This window comes from Panthera leo, chromosome C1, assembly GCF_018350215.1.
Source record: "Panthera leo isolate Ple1 chromosome C1, P.leo_Ple1_pat1.1, whole genome shotgun sequence".
Lineage (NCBI taxonomy): Eukaryota > Metazoa > Chordata > Mammalia > Carnivora > Felidae > Panthera > Panthera leo.
Window position 1 is genome coordinate 211941557 of NC_056686.1, and position 22016 is coordinate 211963572.

Below are 22016 nucleotides of genomic sequence, written 5' to 3' on the forward strand. Positions count from 1 at the left end.
TACCTCTCCTTTAACTGCCTAGAAGAATTTAGATTGGGGACTTGGCCCAGAAAGAGAATCATTACCAGATAGATAGATAGATATATATATAGATATAGATATATATATATATACATTTTTTTTTAAATTTTTTTTTATCTGCGAGACTCACCTGCATGGTAGGGCCAACATCTGATTACCAGACTTTTGCCTTCTCATCGTCCTGTGAGTTGCCCTCCTGCCCTTTGGAGCCCCAGGCCCCTATCCCTTTCCTCAGCTCAGGACAACAAGTGAGCCTCAATTGCCTCCCATAAGGATGTAATTAAATTTCTTTTTCTCCCGTTAACCTGCCTTATGTAAATTTCGTCATTAGACCAGCCAAAGAACCCAGAAAGGAAGAAAGGAAAACGTTGCACCTCGACAACAAGGAAATGAAGTCCTAGCACAGGGGTGCCCTCGTGGTCATGCGGCAGCGGGGACCCAGCACAGGGGCTGCTCCACTGTCGGGCCCACAGCGCCCCCATCAGACGCAGTCTTGAAACCTTTCTGGCTCCAGCCTTGGTCCTCTCTGAGTCCCGGGGTCTCCTCCAACTTCTTTCCCCTTCACGGTCTTCCTCACATTGAAGATCTTTCTCCCTCTACTGGGATCCCCAGGAGCCCATACACTCTCCCCAGGTCCCACTTTCCTTGGAGCTCCGAAAACAACTGTTTCATGGGTGAAGAGAAAGGAAGGAAAGATGTAAAGGAAGACCAGTGGGGAAGGAAAAAAGACTTAGGGACAGGGGAAGAGAGGAGAGGAGGGGAAGGAGGAGTGGGTAGAAGGAGAAGGGAAGGAGGGGGAGGGGAAGGGGGAGGAGGATGGGGAGCGGGATGGGGAGGGGGATGAGAGAAGGGTTGAGGGGTAGGGTAGAGTGGGGAGAGAAGGATGGGGAGGGGAAGGAGGGAGGGGTTGAGGGAAGGAAGAAGGAAAGATAGCCTGAAAGATCGGGAGACTAGAGGAGAAAGGAGGTACCCGAAACCAGACCAAAATCACTCCTTTTTCTCCAAATCAACACTTTTCTGTCACTCTTCCTACCAAGTTCTGCTTGAGGGACCATGAGGAAGCAAATTGTTCCAGAAATCCCAGTTTCACTCTACATCTTCATTGAAAACCAGAGAAATCAGAAAAAGCCTATTTGTTTCATGATATTGTCGAGGGCATGGACACAGAGGAGGGAAAAATAATCTTGGCTTCCTGCCTTTTTTTTTTTTAAGGTCTTTGTAGTTTCCTGTTAATTTAATCCCTGAACCTTCGCCATGTAAATAGCGCAGGTAAAGATAAACTTCACTGGCCCTGGACTCTGACCTTTGTTTAACACCCACCCCTTCTCTGATTCATTCTCCATCCCACCTCTGGAAGGCTTGGAATTGTTACCTGGAAGTTTAAAGCCGAAGAATAAATAGAATAAATGGCTCGCGGCAGACCATGTTGGTTTTAGACAAGCCTGGCAAGACAGTCCAAAAATAAGAGCAATGCTCTAGTCAGCTGCTGTGTCTTCCTCTCTTCCTCAAAGAAGTGACCTCGCTGGGGTCCATTACCTGTCTATTCCCTAGGTAGGACTCCCACAGGCTGTCGCCTCTGCATTTCTATGCACCCAGGCTGTGCTTTGCTGGCCCTGCACTGTACCATTTACTCAGACAAGAGTGATTTAAGCAAATGATTTAATCCCTCTTACTCAGTATTGTTGAGCATCCCTGTATTTATTTCTTTTCTTGTTGGAGTGCTTCCTCTAACAGTGTTTTCAAAGGGTGGCTATTTGCGAGAAAACTTCCGACCCTTTAAATACCTGATAATTTAGCTAGAAATCTAAAATCTAGGTTCGAAGTTCTTTCTCTTTGATACTTTAAAAGTATTATTCAACTATCATCTTAAATGCAGTGGTGCTGTGAAGAAATCTGAAGTCAATCTGATGTTTGTTCCTTCCTCAGCCCTCTGCTATCCAGGTGCCTGGAATACAGATGTGATGGCTGGCGCGGACGCTGCTAGCTTGGATTATGAAGATGAGATGGGGGAATAGTGATCTGGATTGAAACCTGAGTCCTCAAGAACCAGTGATACAAAGCTACTATGTCGACCATGAGCGGTCCACCCCCACACTTCTACAAAAGGGAAAAAATAAACTTTCATTGTGTTTGGAGTCTGTATTATCAGTAGCTGTTATTTGGAGTCTGTGTTATTAGTAGCTGAAATGAATCGCAATTCATGTCTTAATTAAATCTGATTAGTTTTCCCAGTGATTGATACTCACCTGGATATCAGCTACCCTGGAAGAGGCTAAAGCCTAAATCCCACCTTGTATCCCTCCTGGGGAGCTCAAAGAAGGGAGGGTGGCGGTGAGGACAAGGGAATTGCCTCTGGCATTACAGTGTAGACTGGGCTACCTCCAGGTCCCTCAGACCCCCCTCTGACCCTTACCAGGCACCTTGCTCAAGGGACTTCTAGGCACTCTCCCTTGGCCGCTACTCTTTTCATGAGCTAGGTCATGTGAGTGGAATGCCCTGACCCAGGCAGGGGGAAGAAGGGCCTGGACTTCGAGGGGCTGCCAGGTCCGGTTGTGCTATGCTTCCGACTCCAGCCTGATGTTACCATTCCTGGCTAGCACAACTATTTTCTGCCTCAGAGCGCCAGGGCAGTGATGGCGATAACTGTGGGGCTGGGGCTGGGCAACAATCCATCCAAGCCGATGCGGGCAGAGAAAAGTACATGTTGTGAGACATTCACTCATCCTACCCCCTTCTAGGGCCCCCAGTCCTTACCTGCAAGGGATTGTTGTTTCCTTCCCACCCTCCATGACCCAACCACCTGGTGCCTCCAAGGAGGTAGGATTGGGGGGTGGGAGGGGCGGGGAGAAGTTCTCATGGTTTGTGTGTTGCTTTCTTAATCCTCATCAACCCCCCTCTTGTTTCTGTGGCATCTTCAGGATTGTATTCACAGGAAGAGGCCAGCATCTCAAGTACGTGACCCTTTTGTCAGCTCTGCATTACTTTTCTCATAGCACCGATCACCATCTGAAGCTATTATTTATGTGTGTATTGTTTTCTCTCTCTCTCTCTCTCTCTACAAGTCCCCACTAGAACAGCCTATCCAGTAGGGTAAGCTGTCTCCCCAGCACCAGGCACAATACACGGCAGAGATGCTCAGTACATACAAGTTGAGGGACTGAATCACTGAGCTGGTGCTGGAACCCAACCCTGCTTCTGGCCCAGGGCTTCCAAATCTTGGGCTTTTCCCACCCAAGCCCCTGGATCTGTGCCCTGAACAAAGACCATACACAATGAGAAAAGCTTTCTATGAACCAGGCTCACAACAAAGATATGGGGTCCTTACTCCAAGCACTGGCTAAAACAACTGCTGAATAATTTCGACTTAGGGCAGGGCTGCTTGCACATCTTCAAATTCCCACTGCTTGCACACAGTAGGTGCTTAAAAAAGGTGTGTTTTATTGAATGGACATACAATTTCTCCGGGAGGAGATATTTCAGTATAATTATGGGGGGCGGCAGGAAATAGGGTAACTGAAGAGCACATTGGAGGTTATATGGTGAAGGAGAGAGCTGAGCATGAATATGCTAGTGACCGAAAGGGAGTCATCGGAAGTAAAGCACTGTCCACTGCCACAGCCATTAACCTCGTGCAGCTATTTACATTTCATTAAAACGAGATAAAATGTAAAATTCAGCTTCTCAGTTGCTAATAACAGCCACATGTGGCTTGTGACTACTGCATTGGACAGTACGGATCATATAAAATATTGTCATCATCAAAGAATGTTCCATTGGACGAAGCTGACCTAGACCCTTAGAATGAAAGTAAATGCACCCCTGCTTCTAACTTGGCCTACTGACATCCCCTTGTCACCCCGTAAACCACCACTGCCCCTGCCCAGATCACAGCACCATCAGTGCCCATATCTGCCTTCTTAAGCTTTCTGCTCCACAGGGAGTAAAGCTGTCGGCCTTCTTAGTTTTCACCTCCTTCCCCCCCAGCACCTGGGGCACTGCCCTGTGGACGATAAGTATTTGTTGCAATAATGAACCCTCAATTAGCTTTTGTTAAATGCTAAGACCCAAAAGGTGAGTTAAGTGACAGAAGAGAAGAAATCCCCCTTTCCATTCTTTTCTCACCTCCCTACCCCATTGTCTGCTTTCCGTCTCTGGTGCCCCCCCCCCTCCCCACCCCTCCATCAACTCTAAAGCCGCATAGTTAGAGGAAGGTTAATTGTCAGGCTCAGGTGATGATCTCATGGCCAGGGGACGGAGCCTGGAATCAAGCTCCACACTGACAGTGTGGAACCTTCTTGGGATTCTCTCTCTCTCTCTCTCTCTCTCTCTCTCTCTCTTTCTCTCTTTCTGTCTCTCTCTCTCTCTCTCTCTCTCTCAAAATAAATAAAAATACACATTAGGGAGGGAAAAAAGAAGTATCTGTTCCAGGTCTCAAACCGATCTAACTTGTGAAGGTGTATTTGTTCACATAATTTTCGGTCTTCCTTCACCCTCGGCTGCCCTGCTCCTAGTATGTGCTCAATTTGTGTTTGTTGAATGGATGGATGAATCGGTGCCTGGATACACGGCCGGCCGGCTCGGTGTCCCCGCGTTGCCACAGACACTGCGGGAGGAGCCGCCCTTAGAGCCCTGGGGGGAGAGCCCCAGCCGCGCCCCCCCCCCCCCCCCCCCCCCCGCCCCCAGCAGCCGGCTGCGGCACGGAAAACGCGGCCCGCGGGCCGGGGGTCGGGCGGAGCTTGGCCCTCGGGGGCGTGTCCTACTGGGCCCGGGCGCCGGCGCCTGGAGAGGGGCGCTTCTGGCGCGCCCTGGCCCCGGCGGCCGCAGAGGACGCGCGGCGGCGAGCATGGAGCGCGAGCTGGAGGAGCTGGCGGCGCGGCCCCCGCGCCCGGCCGAGCCGCCGTTCCAGGCGCTGGTGGAGGCGGCGGGCGGCCGCGGGCAGGTGCTGCTGGTGGGCGAGCTGTGGGAGCGCGAGCAGAGCCGCGCACTGCTGCGGGACTTCGCCCGGGCCGTGTTCCCGCCGGAGCCAGGCGCGGGCAAGCCCGGCGGCGCGGGGCCCGGGGCGCCGGGGGCCGGGGCGCCGGGGGCGCAGAGGCCGCCCGGGACGGCGGCGGCGCGCGCCATCCGCTCGCCGCTCGTCTTCGTGCTGTGCCGCGCGTCCTCGCTGACCGCCCGCGAGCCGCGGCGCCGCCTGCGGGAGATGCTGCGGGACGTGCGCGGCCGGCGGCGGGCCGGCGCGGCGCTGGTCGGGGTGCTGGTGGCCGAGGCCGGGCCCGAGGACGCGGTGGCGCCGGGGCTGCGGCTCCTGGAGGCGCTCCTGCGCGCGGTGTTCGGCCGCCAGGCGGGGGGCCCGGTGCAGGCGGCCGCCTACCGCCCCGGCCACCCGGCCTCCAGCTTGGCCGTCCAGGCGGCCGCCTGCAGAGCGCTGCAAGCTGCGGGGCCCGCGCGAGCAGGTGAGACTACGAGGCCCGGGAGCGGGCGGGCGGGCGGCGTCGGGGGGTGGGGGGGAAGACCCCCCCAAGTTGGAACTCTTTAGGCCGGCTTCCCTCCTGGTGCACCACAGTAAACTGAGGCCGGGAGAGAGGGGAGGTCCTAGCACTAGGTCTTCCAGCTAGCGCAGTGGGCCCTGGGCACCGGGTCCAGTCTGTTCCGGAAGGATCCAGAGAGCCTTAGAGATGCAGGAGGGCTTGGAAAAGCCGAGCGGGCAAGCTCAAGGCAGGGGAAGTTGGTGGAGAGAAGACTGGATTGGGCTGGGAGCTGGGAGGAGGGAGAGGAGGTGAGAAAGCCTCAGGATGCCCAAGTTTAAAGGTGGGGAGGGGAACAGACCCGGGACCAAGGGCTTGGCGGTGCGCGGAGCTTCTAGGACGCTGTGCAGCTAGAGATGGCGACGGGGACGGGGAGGCTCAGTGCAGAAGCGCCAGGGGCTTATCATAGGAATAAGGAAAGGAATAGACGCCAAGACTTGGAGGTAGGGGGACAGGGTGTGAGGGACTGAGGGCCCAGAATTTTCTAATCCTCCTTGGCTACCCACTCTGTGCGCACCCACTGCTGTGTTTCTATGTTCTCCTGAAGTGGGAGGAGGGGAGTGAGGGGCTTTTCCCAGCCTGGGTGACGACGCTGGGGTCAGTGTCAGAATCTACTCCACCAACAAGAGCTTTTCTGTATCTCAGGATTAAAGTACAGACATTAAGTGTAGCTGGATCCGGCAAAGCTGAGAGGTGGCAGGATTGTTCTTTGCGTTCCCAGATCCCTCCCCACCCTCACTTTTCCAGCATCTGCTGCCCCCCAAGCCCTCCAGCCTTCCCTTCTTGCTAAAGAGTTAATGAAGACAGAGACTGTGTTCTGCTTCCCTGGGCACTGGTGTGTTAACCAGAAACTGGGAGATGCCAGGCTTGCAGGGGAGCCTTTTCCAGCAAGGAGACCTGGGACCTCTGATGGCACAAATGTCACAGACCTACCAGCTAGCCTGGCCTGCCTGGGTGAAGGCCGTGCAGCTCAGCCTTAGAGCCTGCCCCAACCTCCCCCCACATGCCTGCAACCCTTTTCTCTCGAATCTGTGAGCTAGCCAGCTAAATTTGAAACTCTGCAAGCAGTATCCTGAAAGACGTGGGGAATGTCCTGAGGTGGGTTATTACTGTGATTGTGGATGCCAGCTTCTTCACTGACCTGGCCCCATGGGGCAGAGGAGGGAATTTACACAACCAAATATTCTGTGCTTAATGAGCTGGTGCCTAGAAAATTCTGAGTTCTCAGTCTCTTAGCCCTCTTCCATTCTCCAGAAGCAACTTTTAATTCCCCGGAGCCAAGCGTGCTCTGGCCTCCTAAGTTTTTGTACACATTACAGTTGCCTTGAATGCAGTTGCCTCGAATGAAAGCCATTTTTCCCATCCTCCTCTTCACCTGACCAATCCCATCTCATCTTTTGGGACTGGACTTCCTCTTCCAGGAAGCCTTCCCCAACCCTCCCTACTCCCCCTTGTAAATTTGCAAGTGAAATCCCAGAATTCTTAACGGGGTGGTTTTGTCACTTTCCCTCGTAAGTGACATTATATTCCCATTTCCCAACACCCTGCCTGGCCTGCAGAATCCTTGCCTCCTATCAACACTTAAGAAATTTTTTTTTTAATTTTTTTTTAACGTTTATTTATTTTTGAGACAGAGAGAGACAGAGCACAAACGGGGGAGGGTCAGAGAGAGGGAGACACAGAATCTGAGCTGTCAGCACAGAGCCCGACGCAGGGCTCGAACTCACAGACTACGAAATCATGACCTGAGCGGAAGTCGTCCACTTAACCAACTGAGCCAGGTGCCCCAACACTTAAGAAATTTTAACACTCTGCAAGGGAATCATTCTCTACTGCTTAAACTCGTTTCTACTTTTTTAAAAACATACTAAACAACAATGAAACCTTTCATGACCAAAAGTCATGAGTGTGGTTGTAACTCATTGTCCCCTGGTTTCTTCAGGGTTCTTGCAGTGGGTGGCACCATGGCTTCCTTTGCTCCGGTTTTGCTGGCAGCTGGGTCTGGCTTTTTAAAGTTTTCCAGTCTGTTTCCTCCCTGCCTGATGGTTATTACACTTTCAGGTTGCCTGCCTTTTGGCAGTGACCTTTTACCTAGTTTATGTTTAGTTCAAATCCTAATCCAACTAAGCATCCCGTCTCGTTAGGAGAGGGTACAAATTAAGAGTAAATAGATCCCGAGTAAGGATTTATGAACAGGACATTTTGTGTCCCAATTGGCTTTCTCCAGAGAGTTGGGACTCTCTGGGACTGAGGTGCTACTATATAATAAGGAAACTAGACTCAACATGTAATTGTTTTATTGTAATTATCAAAAGAGATTAAATCTGTTCCCATTAAGAAATAGTTTGAACTAAACCCAGGGGGAGAATTTCTGCTCTTTGAGTATTTTCTTTGGTGCTATGGAATTGTTAGTTTCATGGCAGTTGTGTTACACGGTTTCCCAGGCACGATACCCACATCATAGGGTTTTGAAAAGATAAAATAACATAATATATATAAAGCAATCTTTGGTGGGGGGGGGCTCAATTTTTTAAGTATAAAAAGTCCACCCCATTTTATAAATCAAAATCCCTGTGTTTTTAATCAAATAGTTGAAACTAGGGCAGTTGATGATTGAAACTCTTGGTTTGCTGAACAGACAATCTCTCAGTCCTGTCAAGCACACTCACCTGCTGCCTCTGGGACTTTGTGTTCTTTCTAGTGGCAGGAGCCTGGGAGAGACCCGGCCTCCCAGCACTGCTGGCGTGCTTTTCTTGGGGTCCCTGGAGCCGGGGGAAGGACCCAGATGCCACCTCCCCCAGTGACCCAGCTCAGGGTGAGTGTGCTGCCTTCCTGGCCTTCTGGACCCTGAGGGCCAGGTGCTTGGGATTATGGGAATGGTCATGTGCTCACAGGGACCTGAGGGATAGAGTGGACCAACATCCATGGAGCACCCGCCATGTGCGGGGCGTGGAGGTGAGTGATGTGAGGTGCCCCTGCCACTGGGCGAGGCACACAGGCTCCCCAGCAGGGCTCTAGCCCCGTGGGTCTCTGACTAATGAAGGCAGTTGGTGTGGGCAGGGCTGCCCTGCAGGTGCCTGCCAGGTCCATAGCGGGGCACTTGGATCCAGACGCATTCCATCTCCCCTGAGGATCCGGGGAGTATCAGGAACGAGTGACCAGGCAGCTAGGGGTTGGAGATCGTCCCAGGCGGAAATGGTAAGACTTAGAGAGGAAGTACTGTGAACGAAGGCTTGATGGCATGATGTCATGCTCCAAAAAGGAGTCCCTTGTCGGGAGAACTGGGGGTGAGGTATGGGAGACTGGTTAGGGCTAAGGCTGAAGAGGAGAGTTTAGATCAAATTGGGACCCTGGACCCAAGTGTCTGGGGAATAGTGAGCCGCTGGTCATTCTGAGCGGGGGTGTCCAGATTAGAGGTGTTTGGGAGAGGTGGCAGACTGCAGAGCAGGGAGAGACAAGAGGCAGAACCAGTTAGCAGGGGACCGCCCGGTCCTAGGAGGAACAATGGGCAGCTTGGACCCAATGCTGGCAGTTTGGGAATGGAGAGGAAGGAACTCAGCCTGAAGCCATTTTTAGGGTAGGATCATCAGGCCACTAATAGGAGAAGGGGAGGGAAGAAAGTCCTGCGAAGTCCCCAGAAGCACTCTGTAGGCATTGAGGCTGTTGTGACAGAGACAAGAAGTACCGGGGGAGTTAAGTTGTAACCAGCCGAATGTATGTGGCCTGCACCCCCAAAGTGTACTGAACAGTACAGCTCTGTTACAGAAACGGGCAATGTTTTATTTACTTTTTAAAGAATTTTTTTAATGTTTATTTATTTTTGAGAGCGAAGGAGGGGCTGAGGGAGAAGGGGACAGAGGATCTGAAGCAGGCTCCGCACCGTCAGCGGAGAGCCCCTATATGTGGGGCTCGAACTCACGAACTTGAGATCATGACCTGAGCCAAAGTGGGACGCTTAACTGACTGAGCCACCCAGGCGCCCCCGGGGGCAAATGTTCTTTATGTTCAAAAAAAATCATAAATCAAATCAAAAATCAGAAGGTGAGGTATCAGCCTTCTACTGGCACATAACAAGTTACCATAAACTTAGTGGCTTAACACAATGCCCATGAATTCTTTTTGATTTCCATGGGTTAAGCCTGGGCAGGGCTTAGCTGGGCCTTCCGTTCAGGGTCTCATAAAGCTGCATCAGAGTGTCTGCCGGGCTGCAGTCCTTTCTGGAGCCCGAGTCCTTCAAGCTCACTTCGTTGTGGACAGAATTCACTTCTTTGCTGCTGTAGGACTGAGGCCCCTGCCTTGTTGGTGGCTGTTAGCTGGGGCTGTTCTCTGCTCTGACAGTCACACCTCTACACATCTCTCAACACAACAATTGCTTCTTCAATTAGCAGGAGACTTTCTAGTCTCCTGTTATGTCACTTAATCATCAAATGTCACCTTTGTCATATACGGTACCCTAATCAAGGGATTCACAGGTCCCACCCACACTCAGAGAAGGGGATTATTCAGGATGGATACACCAAGGAATGGAAATCTTAAGGGTCATCTTAGAATTCTGCCTATCACAGGTGAAAGCTCAAAAAAAATTGAAAAAGCAAAACAAGTATTTAAGTCATTTGCTTAATTCTGCCACTTAAAAGTAACTATAATCTGCATTTTGGTGTAGACCATTCTATTCATTGATCCACTTGTGTTATAGAAATTTTAATAAATATACTTCTATATAATATATGCATCATCTGCAAAATGCATCAGATATTTAAAACATTTAATTACAAAAATGTTCACTTCAACTTTTCAATCATCATTTTGGATATTTTTGGGAACCAAAGGAAAAAAATAATAAAGCAAAGGAATCCAAAACAATTTTACATAGATCTTGTATAACTTCCCCCTCTGTAGCATATAACAAATTTTTTTAGTGTTTTTCAATTTATTATTTTTATTTTTGAGAGAAAGCACGCACAGCATGTGCATGGGTAGAGGAGGGCAAGAGAGAGAGAGAGAGAGAGAGAGAGAGAGAGAGAGAGAGAATCTCAAGCAGCCTCCACGCTCATTCCGCTCATTCCAGAGTCTGATGCAGGGCTCGATCCCACGACCCTGGGTTCATGACCTAAGGTGAAATCAAGAGTTGGATGCTCAACTGACTGAGCCACCCGGGCATCCCAACAAATTTTTTTAAGTTCTGTTTGGTTAAGTAATCTCTACACCCCACTTGGTATTCAAACTTATGACTCTAAGATTGAGAGTCACATGCTCTTCTTTTTTTTTTTAAGTATATTTATTTATTTTGAGAGAGAGAGGGAGGGAGGAGCAGAGAGAAAGGGAGAGAGAGAATCCCAAGAAAGCTCTGTGCTGAGAGTACAGAGCCTGATGTGGGGCTCAAACCCACAAACCACAAGATCATGACCTGAGCCGAAACCAAGAGTCGGATGTTTAACTGACTGAGCCACCCAGGTGTCTCTGTAGCATATAACAAATTATTTAATCTCAAGTAGAAGCAAATGTATTAAAATGAAAATTGCACTCATGGACTATGTGTAGGCAATGATATAACATATATAATAAATGTAGGATTATACAGACAGACATTTATACATACTGTTTTGCAATTAGCTTCCTTCACAATAACATATGGTGACTGCAGTATTCCACGGCAATGATTGCATATCAACGATATCTTTTCTCTTTTGAGGGGATGGTGTGTAATTGTAGATTCACATGCAGTTGTAAGAAATCATACAAAGAGATCTTGTGTACTTGGCCCAGTTTCCCCCAATGGTAACATCTTGTGTGAAACTATTGGATAATATTACCACTGGGATATTGACATTGAAACAATCCACAGATTCTCCTCAGAGTTCCCCAGTTTTACTTGTATTTGTGTGTGTGTGTGTGTGTGTGTGTTTAGTTCTATGGAATTTTATGTATCTTTTTTTTAAGGTTTATTTCTTTCTTTTGAGAGAGAGAGCGTGCACATGTGTGCATGCAGGGGAATGGCAAGGGCAGAGAGAGGGGGGGAGAGAGAATCCCAAGCAGGCTCTGTGCTGACAGTGGCGAGCCCGACTGGGCTCGAACTCACGAACAGTGAGATCGTGACCTGAGTTGAAGTCAGATGCTCAACCGACTGAGCCGCCCAGGCACCTGCCCCATGCATCATTTTTAATGCCCGAATCCCATCCTGTGGGTGAGCCATGGTTACCCCATCCCGTGGTTGCACATCTAATCGGTATGTTTGCTTTCAGCTGCAGGCAGAGAAAGCAAGCATAGCAGCACAGGCATTCAGTATCTCACCTAAAAGACGGTCTAGTGGTAGAGTCAGCTTCAGAGCTGGTCGATTCAGGGGCCCAGATTCTTTCCTTCTCTCCGCTGGGTTGCCCTCACTCTTGTTTCATCCTTGGGTTGGTAGCAAGACGGCCGCAGCAGCTCCACTAATTATCCCTAATTATCTCCATAGGATAAAATCCTAGAAGTGGAATTCATGGGTCAAAGGGTATGTACATTTTTAAGGTTTTTGATATGTATTTCACTGTGGTTTTTAAGTAGATATTTGCTGAAGCCAACTCTCTCCCTTTCACTCCTAGCTTATTCACTCCCAAACTTGACCTTCTGATTGGGTGGTTCCTGCTCTTGTGTTCCAGATCACCTCCAGGACCCTGAGGAGGAGCTGGCCCTGACAGACGTGTTTCCCAATGGAGACTGTGAGGACCCCAGAAAGGGGCTGAGAGCCTGTGATGGATTTGTCCACGCTCCGGCTGAGCCCGCTGCAGACTCAAGATGAAGGCCGGACACCCGGACTGCCTGGGCTCGAACCTGCACTCTGGGGACTGGCGCCTTCTCACTGAGCCCCCTTGCCTCCATGGTGACCTTGGAATGGTGGTAACCACAAAGGCCCCTGCTGCCAGGGGGCTGCCGCATTGAGCCAGCTGGGAAAACTTATTTTCCTGGAACCTGCCCCCACCTCATAGTTTGCTCAATCTCTGATCACAGTGAGGTTATTTGTTCTTTCTGTACCTCAGTTTCTCTGTACCATTGGGACAGATGGCTGTCTCCTTTGAGGCTCTGTGGTGCTGTGGCAGCCTGTGGTGTGTTTGCATGAGCATCCATCATTTCAAGTGCGACTGGAAAGAACTCTGGACCAGAAGTCATCAGATCTGGGGGGAGTGGTCTTAGACATGTCACTGAACCTTTGTGGCTTCTGTTTCTCAAATACATGAGGGGACTACCAGCCCAGGGGCTCTCACCCAAGGGCCAGGCTGCTGCTCCAGGCAGCATTGGAAACTTTGAGTGTGTGTGTGTGTGTGTGTGTGTGTGTGTGTGTTGGGAGGGTTACTGTAACTATGAGGTGCCCTTGGCACTTAGTGGTTATTTTACAACGTACAGGACAATCTCAAACAGCCAATTATTGTTCCATCCAAATTGCTCATCATGGCAACCTTGAGAAACTCTGGATGAGCCAATCCCTTCTCCCTGTGAAATTCTAGGAAGAGTCCCCTGGAGCAGAGAGGGTTGGGCTTCCCAAGACCCTGGCTCCCAGAGCAAGCCAAAATAAAGACTGCATTGCTGCCCTGGGGGCCTATTGGGCCAGAGACAAGACATCCGAGTACTTTGCATGCCCTCTCTCTTCCTCCTGTTGACATTGATCTGTGCCAAAGCCTTTGAGAATAAGAATGCTAGGAATGGCCCACAGCACCAAACAAGGAAAGGTAGGAATAAAGACATGGGACTTTCTCTTGATCTCAGGCCCTTGTCGAAGGTCAAAGCAAACCCAGCCCAGAGGTGCCAAGTTCCTGAATCATTTTTTCTCTGTTTATGAGTCAGACAGGGTCAATGATGTTCCCTTAAAAGCCAGGAAAGCCATCCGTTCACTTGTAGAAGGAGCTCTGCATTACCTCCATTGCCTTCCTTGCCTGCCCCTGGAGTTAATACAGTCTTTGGAGTGGCAAGCGCATCTCCTGATTTTCCGTGGTAGGAAGCGCTATCTAAGCAAAGTAGCTGAATTCATTCATTCGTGCACGGTTTGCTCAGCAGACGTGCTGTTGGGCAGGTTTCTGCCCAGCGTTCTGCAAGATGCTGCATGACTTCCAGTAGTTATTTTGGTTTCCATTTCTGGTACCAAAATGTGGAATTGGGGTTGAGGGGCTGTATGAGATCAAGGAGGGTCCCTTCTGGCTCTATGCTTCAATTTATTCTTCATAATCAGCCTAATTCAACCCCTCTCTGCCTCATGGGGATAGTGTAAGAGCAGACAGGGTGACATCTTATTTGGGGCTTGGTTAACAGCAGGAGTCATTTTAATAATGCAAGGCTGTCTCACCGATAAGTGGACCCAGCTGACCTCCTTCTCCGCAAGAATGAACTCAATGAATTAACTTTTGATTTTGTTTTAAAATGGGGAGACTGGTATTTTTGAAGCTGCTATATTTTTCTATTTCTCTGTTAATTTCTTTGTAATAATTGGGTTGGAGTTTTGTTGTTTGGTGGGGGGAGGGAGCTTTTATTAAGTTAGGAAGTTATCTAAGGCAGAAGTTCCAAGGCACCCCGCCTCTGCTGCGTTCAAAAATCTTTCGTATTTGTTAACAATATTTGAGACTTGAGAGATTGCACATAAAAAAGCTAGTTTTCTAGGGTGGAGGATGGGGCAATGCCATCATCTCCAGTTTGCTGCAACCCCCTCCCCTGATTGGAGGCCCCCTCCCAGCCATCTACACCGCCCCCTATACACTGCACTTCACTCACGTAAGCCACCTGCCTGATCCTGAAGGACATATGACTTTGCAAGCCTGTGGGGTAAAGGGTGGTTTGCATATTATTTTTTCATTGCTTTCGGTATCTCTGGTGAATAGTTGAAGAGAGAAGATCTTTACTGAGATTTGTGTTCTGCCTCCCAACAGATAAACACAAGACTGAGATCCTTCCGGGTCTAGCTTGGCTTCCTTGACACATGGCTAAGATAAGCGCTGTCCTTTTAGGAACAGTCTAGTTGGTATTTTCTAGCAGACAGAAGAGTTAGGTGCTGGAAGGGATGACCTTGGTGGTAGATCTCTTCCAAGGACTCTTCCGAGGCATGAAGATTGGACGGGCCTGTCCGAGAATAGAGGCCCCAGATTAAGTTGGTACCAGGAGCCATTGGCGAAGGCCTCCGGTCAAGTCATGGTCTGGACTGTTGGGTATTAATCCTTCTAATATGGCAGTAATTGTGCTGCTTGTGACTTGAATCAATAATTCCTTATATCTAATAAAACCAAACCGTACCTCATTGCTGTCTAATCAAAACCAGAATGGATCTTCCCTTTCATTTTCATAAGGTGTTCCTTGCAAGGGCCCCTGGGAGCAGAGCATCTGGGCAAAAGGTGGGAACTTCTGGAATAGTTTGGCCTGAAACTCTTCCATTGCCGCCCTAGATCACACCTCCACCACCCTATTGGCCAGAATTGGAAAATCTATAGCTGGAAAGTAAATACTTGAAATTTTTAAGAAAGATAACATTGAGCTTGGTATTTAACAGGATGTGTGTGTTTTGTGTGCCCATATGAGCATGTTTAATGAGGTCAAATGGCCTTGCCTGAGTCTCGGAGAGCCCTTTATCATTTGTGTCACGGTTCCTTTCCTCTCAAAGAATTTGTCTCCAAGACTTGCCACACAGAAGGCATCCCTTGGTTGTCAAACCAAAAACAAGGCAAAGCTGCAAAGGGGCCAAGGGCCGAGCCCCCCATACCTGTGTGCTCTAAACAAGTCCCTCTTATCCCAGACAGAGAACCCAGGGCCCAGCCTCACCGGAAAAGGTGATGACAGCCATGTTAACCTGATGGCAGCTGCACTTCAAAGTGTAACAGAACCGCGCTGCGGGGCTGGGTTCCCTGTAGTCAGCAGGCCTGCACTTTGTCCTGTTTGGATGGCAGTGGAGACAACCTTTTGTTTTGTACCCAGGGGCTGCACAACTCCCCTCTGACCTGGTTTTGTGTGTTAGTGGATCAAAGATTGAGACAGACCGTTGTTTGTGTAATTTTAGAGTTCAAAGGAAATGAGGTACAAGGCAGCGTGGATGACCAGGATCCTGCATGAATTCCTCAGGTGCCTTTGGCCCCTGAGCCAGAGCCCTCTGGTTGCATTATACTTGGGGCTGCCGAATCGGGAACAGAAACAGGGCCTACCAGCCGGGCCATGCCATGGCTCACAGACCTACCGAAGGGACCAGGGTGTGGGATTGCTTGGCTCCAAAGTTGGGCTGGGCACCAGGGCCACTGTGGGTCCAGGGCTTGGCAAGGGCGAGAGACCCCTCTGGCTTCCTCCCTGAGCTCCCCAGCCCCAGCCAGGGCTCCTGCTTCAAATGCAGACCCACACCTGCATGTTCCATGGCTGGTGAAATTCAGAGACACTCCAGTAGGAGTTCAGATGTTAAGTCTTAAGTCAGACTTCTTACTGTCGTTCTCTGCACTTATTTGGAGTAGTTAGGCACTTAGTCCTTGTGACTAAGCTCTCATTTTGAGTTCTGGTTACCAATACTGGGCCTCTGTCTTGTCACCCTGCGTTCCCTTTTCCTCACTGGTTGGTGAGGTCTTCTCAGATCATTTCCCCAACCCCAGACTATTCTAACCCTGACCACCTGCTCTCCCAGATATATCGTCCACTCCAGAACTCCTGGCTGCCAGGACAGCCACTCCAAGCCCCTTGCTCCCTGATGGGAGTGGGTCTCACCCTTAGCCTCTGCCCCTCAGTCCGGTCTGGTCCAGCACGTGCCGGCACCAAAGAGCAGAACCAGGCCCAAATGGCAAGTCGGAACAAGAGTTCTGGGTAGGTGTAGACCAGCCCTAAGAGAAATCTAACATCAGGAACATATATATGTAGGTTTAGATTTTCTAGTAGCCACATTAGAAAAAAGTAGGGGCGCCTGGGTGGCTCAGTTGGTTAAACATCCAACTCGTGATTTTGGCTCAGGTCATGATCTCACAGTTTGTGAGGTCAAGCCCCACATCGGGCTCTGCACTGATCGTGGAGCCTGCTTGGGATTTTCTCCCCCTCTCTCTGCTCCTCCCTTGCTCATGAGCACTCTCTCTCTCACTCTCTCTCAAAATAAATAAACTTGAAAAAAAGGAAAGAAAAATAATTGACAAAGCAATGAAATTAATTTAAATAATATATCTTATTTAGCCCCATATATCCAAAATAATATTATTTCAACTTAAATATAAAAAGATTTTGAGACATTTGACATCTTTGAAATTCTGTGAGAATTTTACACTTCGAGCTCAATTCAGACACTAAATTTTTGTTTAAAGTACTTGATATTGTTCCAAACATACTTAGAAGTTTCCCATAACTGAATTGGGTGCCAGTCTTTAAGTTTCAATGAGATAAAATAAAACTTAATTTAAAAATCAGTTCCTGGATTGAACAGCCACATATCCAGGGCTCAATATCACCTGTCGCTAGTGGCCACCGGATGTGAAAGCAAGAGTCTAGAGAACACTGGAAAGGTGGAGACCTGTCTTGGGGGTTCACTGTGGGGTTCCCACCCCCGCCCCCTCCCAGACTCCCAGCAAGGAGTTGTCCTCATGGAGACCATGCCTAGCTAGGGTGGAGAGATTTCAGCATCTCGGATGGCTTTGCAGGTCTCTGGGCCTCGGTCCACCCGGGGCGGTTCTGGCCCCATCCAGGCCTTTCCCTCCCACCAAGCACCCGCCCACCGGAGGCCCACGTCACCCGCTGCGTTTCACGCTTCTACTCCCGAGAACAAATGCCTTCCCTCTAAAAGCACGTGGCAGGCGTGCTGTACGTGAAGCAGTCAGCAGCCTCTCCGCCAGGCCCTGTGACATAAGATCTGAGGTTCATTGAACGCTGCTCTATGCCAAACCCTTGACTAGGGCACCCCCCACCCCGGACGAGTGGCCCCGCCAGGCAGGTGGACCCGCCCCCTTTACGCCTGGGATCGAGTGACCCCACCGCCACAGCGCCGCTAAGCGGCAAAATATCGGAGATTTGATCCTGCTGTTCCTGGCTCCGACGCCTGCCCGAATCAACTCATCACGCTGCTGCTCAAAAAGCAATCAAGCTCGATTCTTGGCAGGAATGAGCCCTCCTAAGACCCAGGATTCAAATGCCAGGAGGTGGGGCGCCGGGGTGGCAGGGAGAGGGGGATGTGGGTGGCCACAGGGTCTCGCACGTAGCGGAGTTTTCTGCCTTCCGGGGAGCACTGTGGCCTCTAGAGGGCGCCGCGCCGATCAGGGAGTGGCTCCAGGCAGAGCGTGGTACTGAACCCTTTTTGAGGTGGGCCCACTGGTTTCTTCCCTTCACCCTGACAGAGACCCCGGCCAGGCCGACACCCGTGTGAGCCCACAGATGACCTTGTCTGGGCTCTGAGAACTTTTGTGTCGCTCCTAAATTTGGAGGGAGATAGTTGTTTATGAACAGAGCACTGGCTAAGAATTATTTCTGTGGTTTTGGTATGTCCTCAAACTTCTTTGAAGATAAATATATCTCATTTTCAAATCTTGGAGAGGGATGGGAGCCTGGGTGGCTCAGTTGGTTAAGCATCAGACTCTTGATTTCTGCTCTGGTCACGATCTCATGGTTCGTGGGTTTGAGCCCTGCTCCCAGTTCTGCACTGGCAGCACAGAGCCTGCTTGGGATTCTCTCTCTCTCTCTCTCTCTCTCTCTCACTGCCCCTCCCCTGCTCTCTCTCTCACTCTCTCTCTCAAAATAAATAAATAAACTTAAAAAAAAAAATCTTGCAGAGGGCAAGGGTTTGAGAGACATAGGTGTGAGTTCTAGCATTGTTCATCCATTCATTCAACAAACATTTATTGAGCACCTACTGTGTGCCTAACACTGTGCTAGTTACTATAGGTGACACCGAGATGAATAAGATGTAGCTTGTTCCCTTGAGAAGGTCCTGGTCCAGTTGGAACATGGGCAAGGAGACAGGATACTAACTGTGTGGGGTAGAGTCTGTAAGAGGGCACATAGTGGAGTGGTCAAGAAGGCCTACCCAGAGGAGGAGTTGCTTGTTAGCTGAGGGGGAGAGGGAGAGGAAGACAGCGGGAAGAGCAAGTACCAAGGTCAGAGACGAGGTGCATGGCAGCATGGCCACTCTGGGACATAAAGATTGAGGGTAGTAAGCAGGGTTGGGTGAAGGTCTTGGGGGAGAGAGTCCTTGTCTTCCTTGTTTTTGATTGTGCTCTGGGCTGGCTGGGAAGAATGGACTGGGGAATCATGAGATGGTAAAGCAGGAAGTCAAAGCTGTTGGAAGCTGTCGCAGCCGGGAAAGAAAAGGGGCAGCCAAGACCGATCGGAAATGGAGCTGCACTAATGTGAGAGACACTAGACTGACCAGATCGGGTACAGACCAGGTGAGGGGCAGTGAACAGTCAAGTGCACGCCCCAGGGCCCCGCTACGGTAGCTGTTGGGTGCCCTTCACCACACTGAGATCAAGGCAGGAGACAAGAATGGAGCTTTGAGGTTGTTGAGTTAAGGATTATCTAGCAGAGATGTATGGTGCGTGTGTGGGTCTGGTGCTCGAGAGAGAGGACAGGCGTGCAGGGATCTATTTTAGCGTATAGCAATGGGAGGCATTGATCTCTCACAGGGAGAATGCGGAATGAGACAAAGGCTATGGACAGAAAGAAACTCAGAAGAACGAAGCATAAGAATCGAGCTCGGGATGAGGGCTGAGGGTTTCAAGGAGTAGAGGCAGTGGTCAGAGTTGAGTTTTGAAAAGATCGCCCTGAGTAAAGAATGCACAATTGAATGGAGAGGAAGAAACCAAAGGCCTGGAACAGCCATCCAGGTGGAAAAGCAGAATCCCCAGGAAGAGAGGGAGCCCCTCACAGGGTTCCCACAGGGCTCAGATGAGGTTGTAGCAGCTGCAAGCACAGTATCCAAGCCAGAGACATGATTGTCCTTCCACAGGGAATTTCTTCTCTTTGAAGAGCAGGGGTGGTGACTGGCCTCCTCGTTTGTTTTGTTTTTTGTTTTTGTTTTTGGGTTTGTTTTTTTTTTATGAGAGATGGGTGGGGCCAGAGGGAGAGGGAGAATCTTAAGCAGGCTTCATACCGCAGTGCAGAGCCCCACGTGGGGCTGGATCTCACCACCGTGAGATCATGACCTGAGCCAAAATCAAGAGTTGGGCACTCAACTTGACTGAGCCACCCAGGCACCCCTCCTCTTGTTTTAAAACATTTTGAATTAGTTGCCAACATTTATTTTTTTATTGAGATATAACTGACACGTAACATAGTGGTTGGTTTTAGGTATACAACATAATGACTGGGTATGTGTATATATTGGAAAATGATTACCACAATAAGTTTAGTTACCATCCAGCAGGGTATCAGTATAATTGTTTTCTTGTGTTTAGAACTCTAAAAACTTTCCTATATACAATACAATATCTTTAACTATAGTCACCATACTGTAACATCCCAGGACATCTTTTTAGATTGAAGTATAGTTGACACACAATTATACATTAGTTTCAGGTTAATAGACCTGTTTATCTTATAACTGGAAGTTTGTACCTTTTGACTACTACCTTCACCCATTTCACCCAAGTTACCACCATTTTTTTTAATTAAAAAACAATTTTTTAATAATTTATTTTGAAAGAGAGAGAGAGAGAGCATGCACATAAATGGGGGAGGGGCAGAGAGGGAGAGAGAGAGAGAGAGAGAGAGAGAGAGAGAATCCCAAGCAGGCTCCATGCTGTCAGCACAGGGTCCAACGTGGGGCTCAATCCCACAAACAGTGGGATCATGACCTGGGCTGAAACCGAGATTCGGACACTTAACTGACTGAGCCACTCAAGTGCCCCCAAGTTATCACCATTTAAAAGTCATATTTCATATGAAATTCTGATTTCTGGCTTTTCTTGCAAGAGTCATAAGCTTTCAGGGGCACCTGGGTGGCTCAGTTGGTTGGGTGGCTGACTTCGGCTCAGGTCATGATCTCACAGTTCATGAGTTTGAGCCCCATGTCAGGCTCTGTGCTGACAGCTCAGAGCCTGGAGCCTGCTTCAGATTCTGTGTCTTCCCCTCTCTCTACCTCTCCCCTGCTCACGCTCTGTGTCTCTCTGTCTCTCAGTAATAAATAAACGTTTAAAAAATTAAAAAAGTCATAAGCTTTCACAACAGCAGCCCTACATTTTGCACAGCAACGCTGGGCTACTCAGCCCCCGCTCTCTTTCAATGGGACACTCATTCTTCGTGTTCATACAGTTATCACCACGCCCTCCTGCCTCCCTGACACTGTTAGTTGCCATTCACCATCATGCTGATCTAATATTATACTCAGACTGCTTCACTCCTTTACATCACCTGTTACATTTGTGATTCCTCTAGAAGTTTCGGGCATGCAAGCGTCTTTATATGAGGGATTGGCCAAAATGCATCCGTAAAATGATACTCCCAGACATCTGTTTATTTTTTGTGCACACTTCCCAGGGCAGTGCCTTTCATCCTGAGCTATAGGTTCTTCAAAAGTGTTTCATAGTTATATTTGATATATTTTAACAAGCTTGGCTTAAGAATACTAATTTAAAAAATTCACACATACACTCCAACATGTTATCAAGCAAATTTTAATTGCACCGCAAAATATTTTTGTGCCAGTAGGTTACATTGCTTTCACAAGGCCTCAGAAATAATCCTGATTTTTCTCTTTCAGAAATAATCTTTTCTAACTGCTATCCAATCGATGAGTCACTTGATGATGTAAGGCAAGTGGCTTAAAAATGCCACCATCTGTCTCTAACCTTTGTCAAGGCTTTCTCAGTACTGGCTATTGAAGCAAACTGGCCATTGAAGCTGGTGTATGACTGCAAACAGGGACCACAACTGCCATTTCAAATTAGGTATATGAAACACCAAGAACCTGTTGTTATTGGAGGAAAGAGGAATTAGGCAAGTGGAAAACAAGAATGGAAAGCTTTTTTTTTTTTTTTTCCTTTGGGACATTTTCACTGTATATGTTTCTACACTTCTATAAAACAATGTACTGTGTTAATGACTCTAAATGTAAAACAAAATTCTCATGGTTTAATTTTATTCGAAAGCAGTGAATACTTAGGGATTCATTATGACAATGAAGCGTTTCTGTGAGGATTTCTTTAGAAGACAGGTTCTGCTTTTTAAAAACTTTTGAGACTCGGGGCGCCTCGGTGGCTCAGTCGGTTAAGCATCCGACCCCTGCTCACGGTTGGTGAGTTTGAGCCCCACGACAGGCTCCGACAGCTCAGAGCCTGGAGCCGGCTTCGGATTCTGTGTCTCCTTCTCTCTCTGCCCCCACCCCACTTGCACTTTGTCTCTCTCACTCCCTCTCTCAAAAATAAGTAAACATTAAAAAGTGTTTTTTAACAAAGAAATAAAAACTTTTGAAACTCATTTCTCTAAGAAAAGGCTCTTTGCCCTGCTGCCAAAAGCTTGAGGTGGATGCTGCAGAGAGACCGCCCAGGCGGCAGGTGGCGCTGCGAGCTCCGCGAG

The 22016-nt window shown here is 49.1% G+C and overlaps 1 protein-coding gene and 1 long non-coding RNA gene across 2 annotated transcripts; both read left to right on the plus strand.

Moving 5' to 3' along the window:
- The first annotated feature begins 356 nt into the window (after positions 1-356).
- On the plus strand, positions 357-2145 carry LOC122228351. The gene is made up of 3 exons (XR_006206536.1): positions 357-654; positions 1234-1290; positions 1948-2145. It is a non-coding gene; the product is annotated as an uncharacterized LOC122228351 (long non-coding RNA).
- Positions 2146-4837: 2692 nt separating this feature from the next.
- Positions 4838-12492, plus strand: CC1H2orf72 (chromosome C1 C2orf72 homolog). Its single transcript, XM_042953659.1, has 3 exons — positions 4838-5471; positions 8245-8358; positions 12182-12492. Exons 1-3 carry the CDS (start codon positions 4865-4867, stop codon positions 12319-12321), a joined length of 861 nt encoding a protein of 286 aa, XP_042809593.1. The 5' UTR covers positions 4838-4864; the 3' UTR covers positions 12322-12492.
- Positions 12493-22016: the final 9524 nt, after the last annotated feature.

Excerpts from the sequence above, each read along its gene's own strand:
- CC1H2orf72 (XM_042953659.1), top strand. The coding sequence starts at position 4,865 with ATGGAGCGCGAGCTGGAGGAGCTGGCGGCGCGGCCCCCGCGCCCGGCC. Across the intron at positions 5,472-8,244 it reads TGCGGGGCCCGCGCGAGCAG|TGGCAGGAGCCTGGGAGAGA; the intron begins GTGAGACTACGA and ends TGTTCTTTCTAG. Across the intron at positions 8,359-12,181 it reads CCCCAGTGACCCAGCTCAGG|ATCACCTCCAGGACCCTGAG; the intron begins GTGAGTGTGCTG and ends CTTGTGTTCCAG.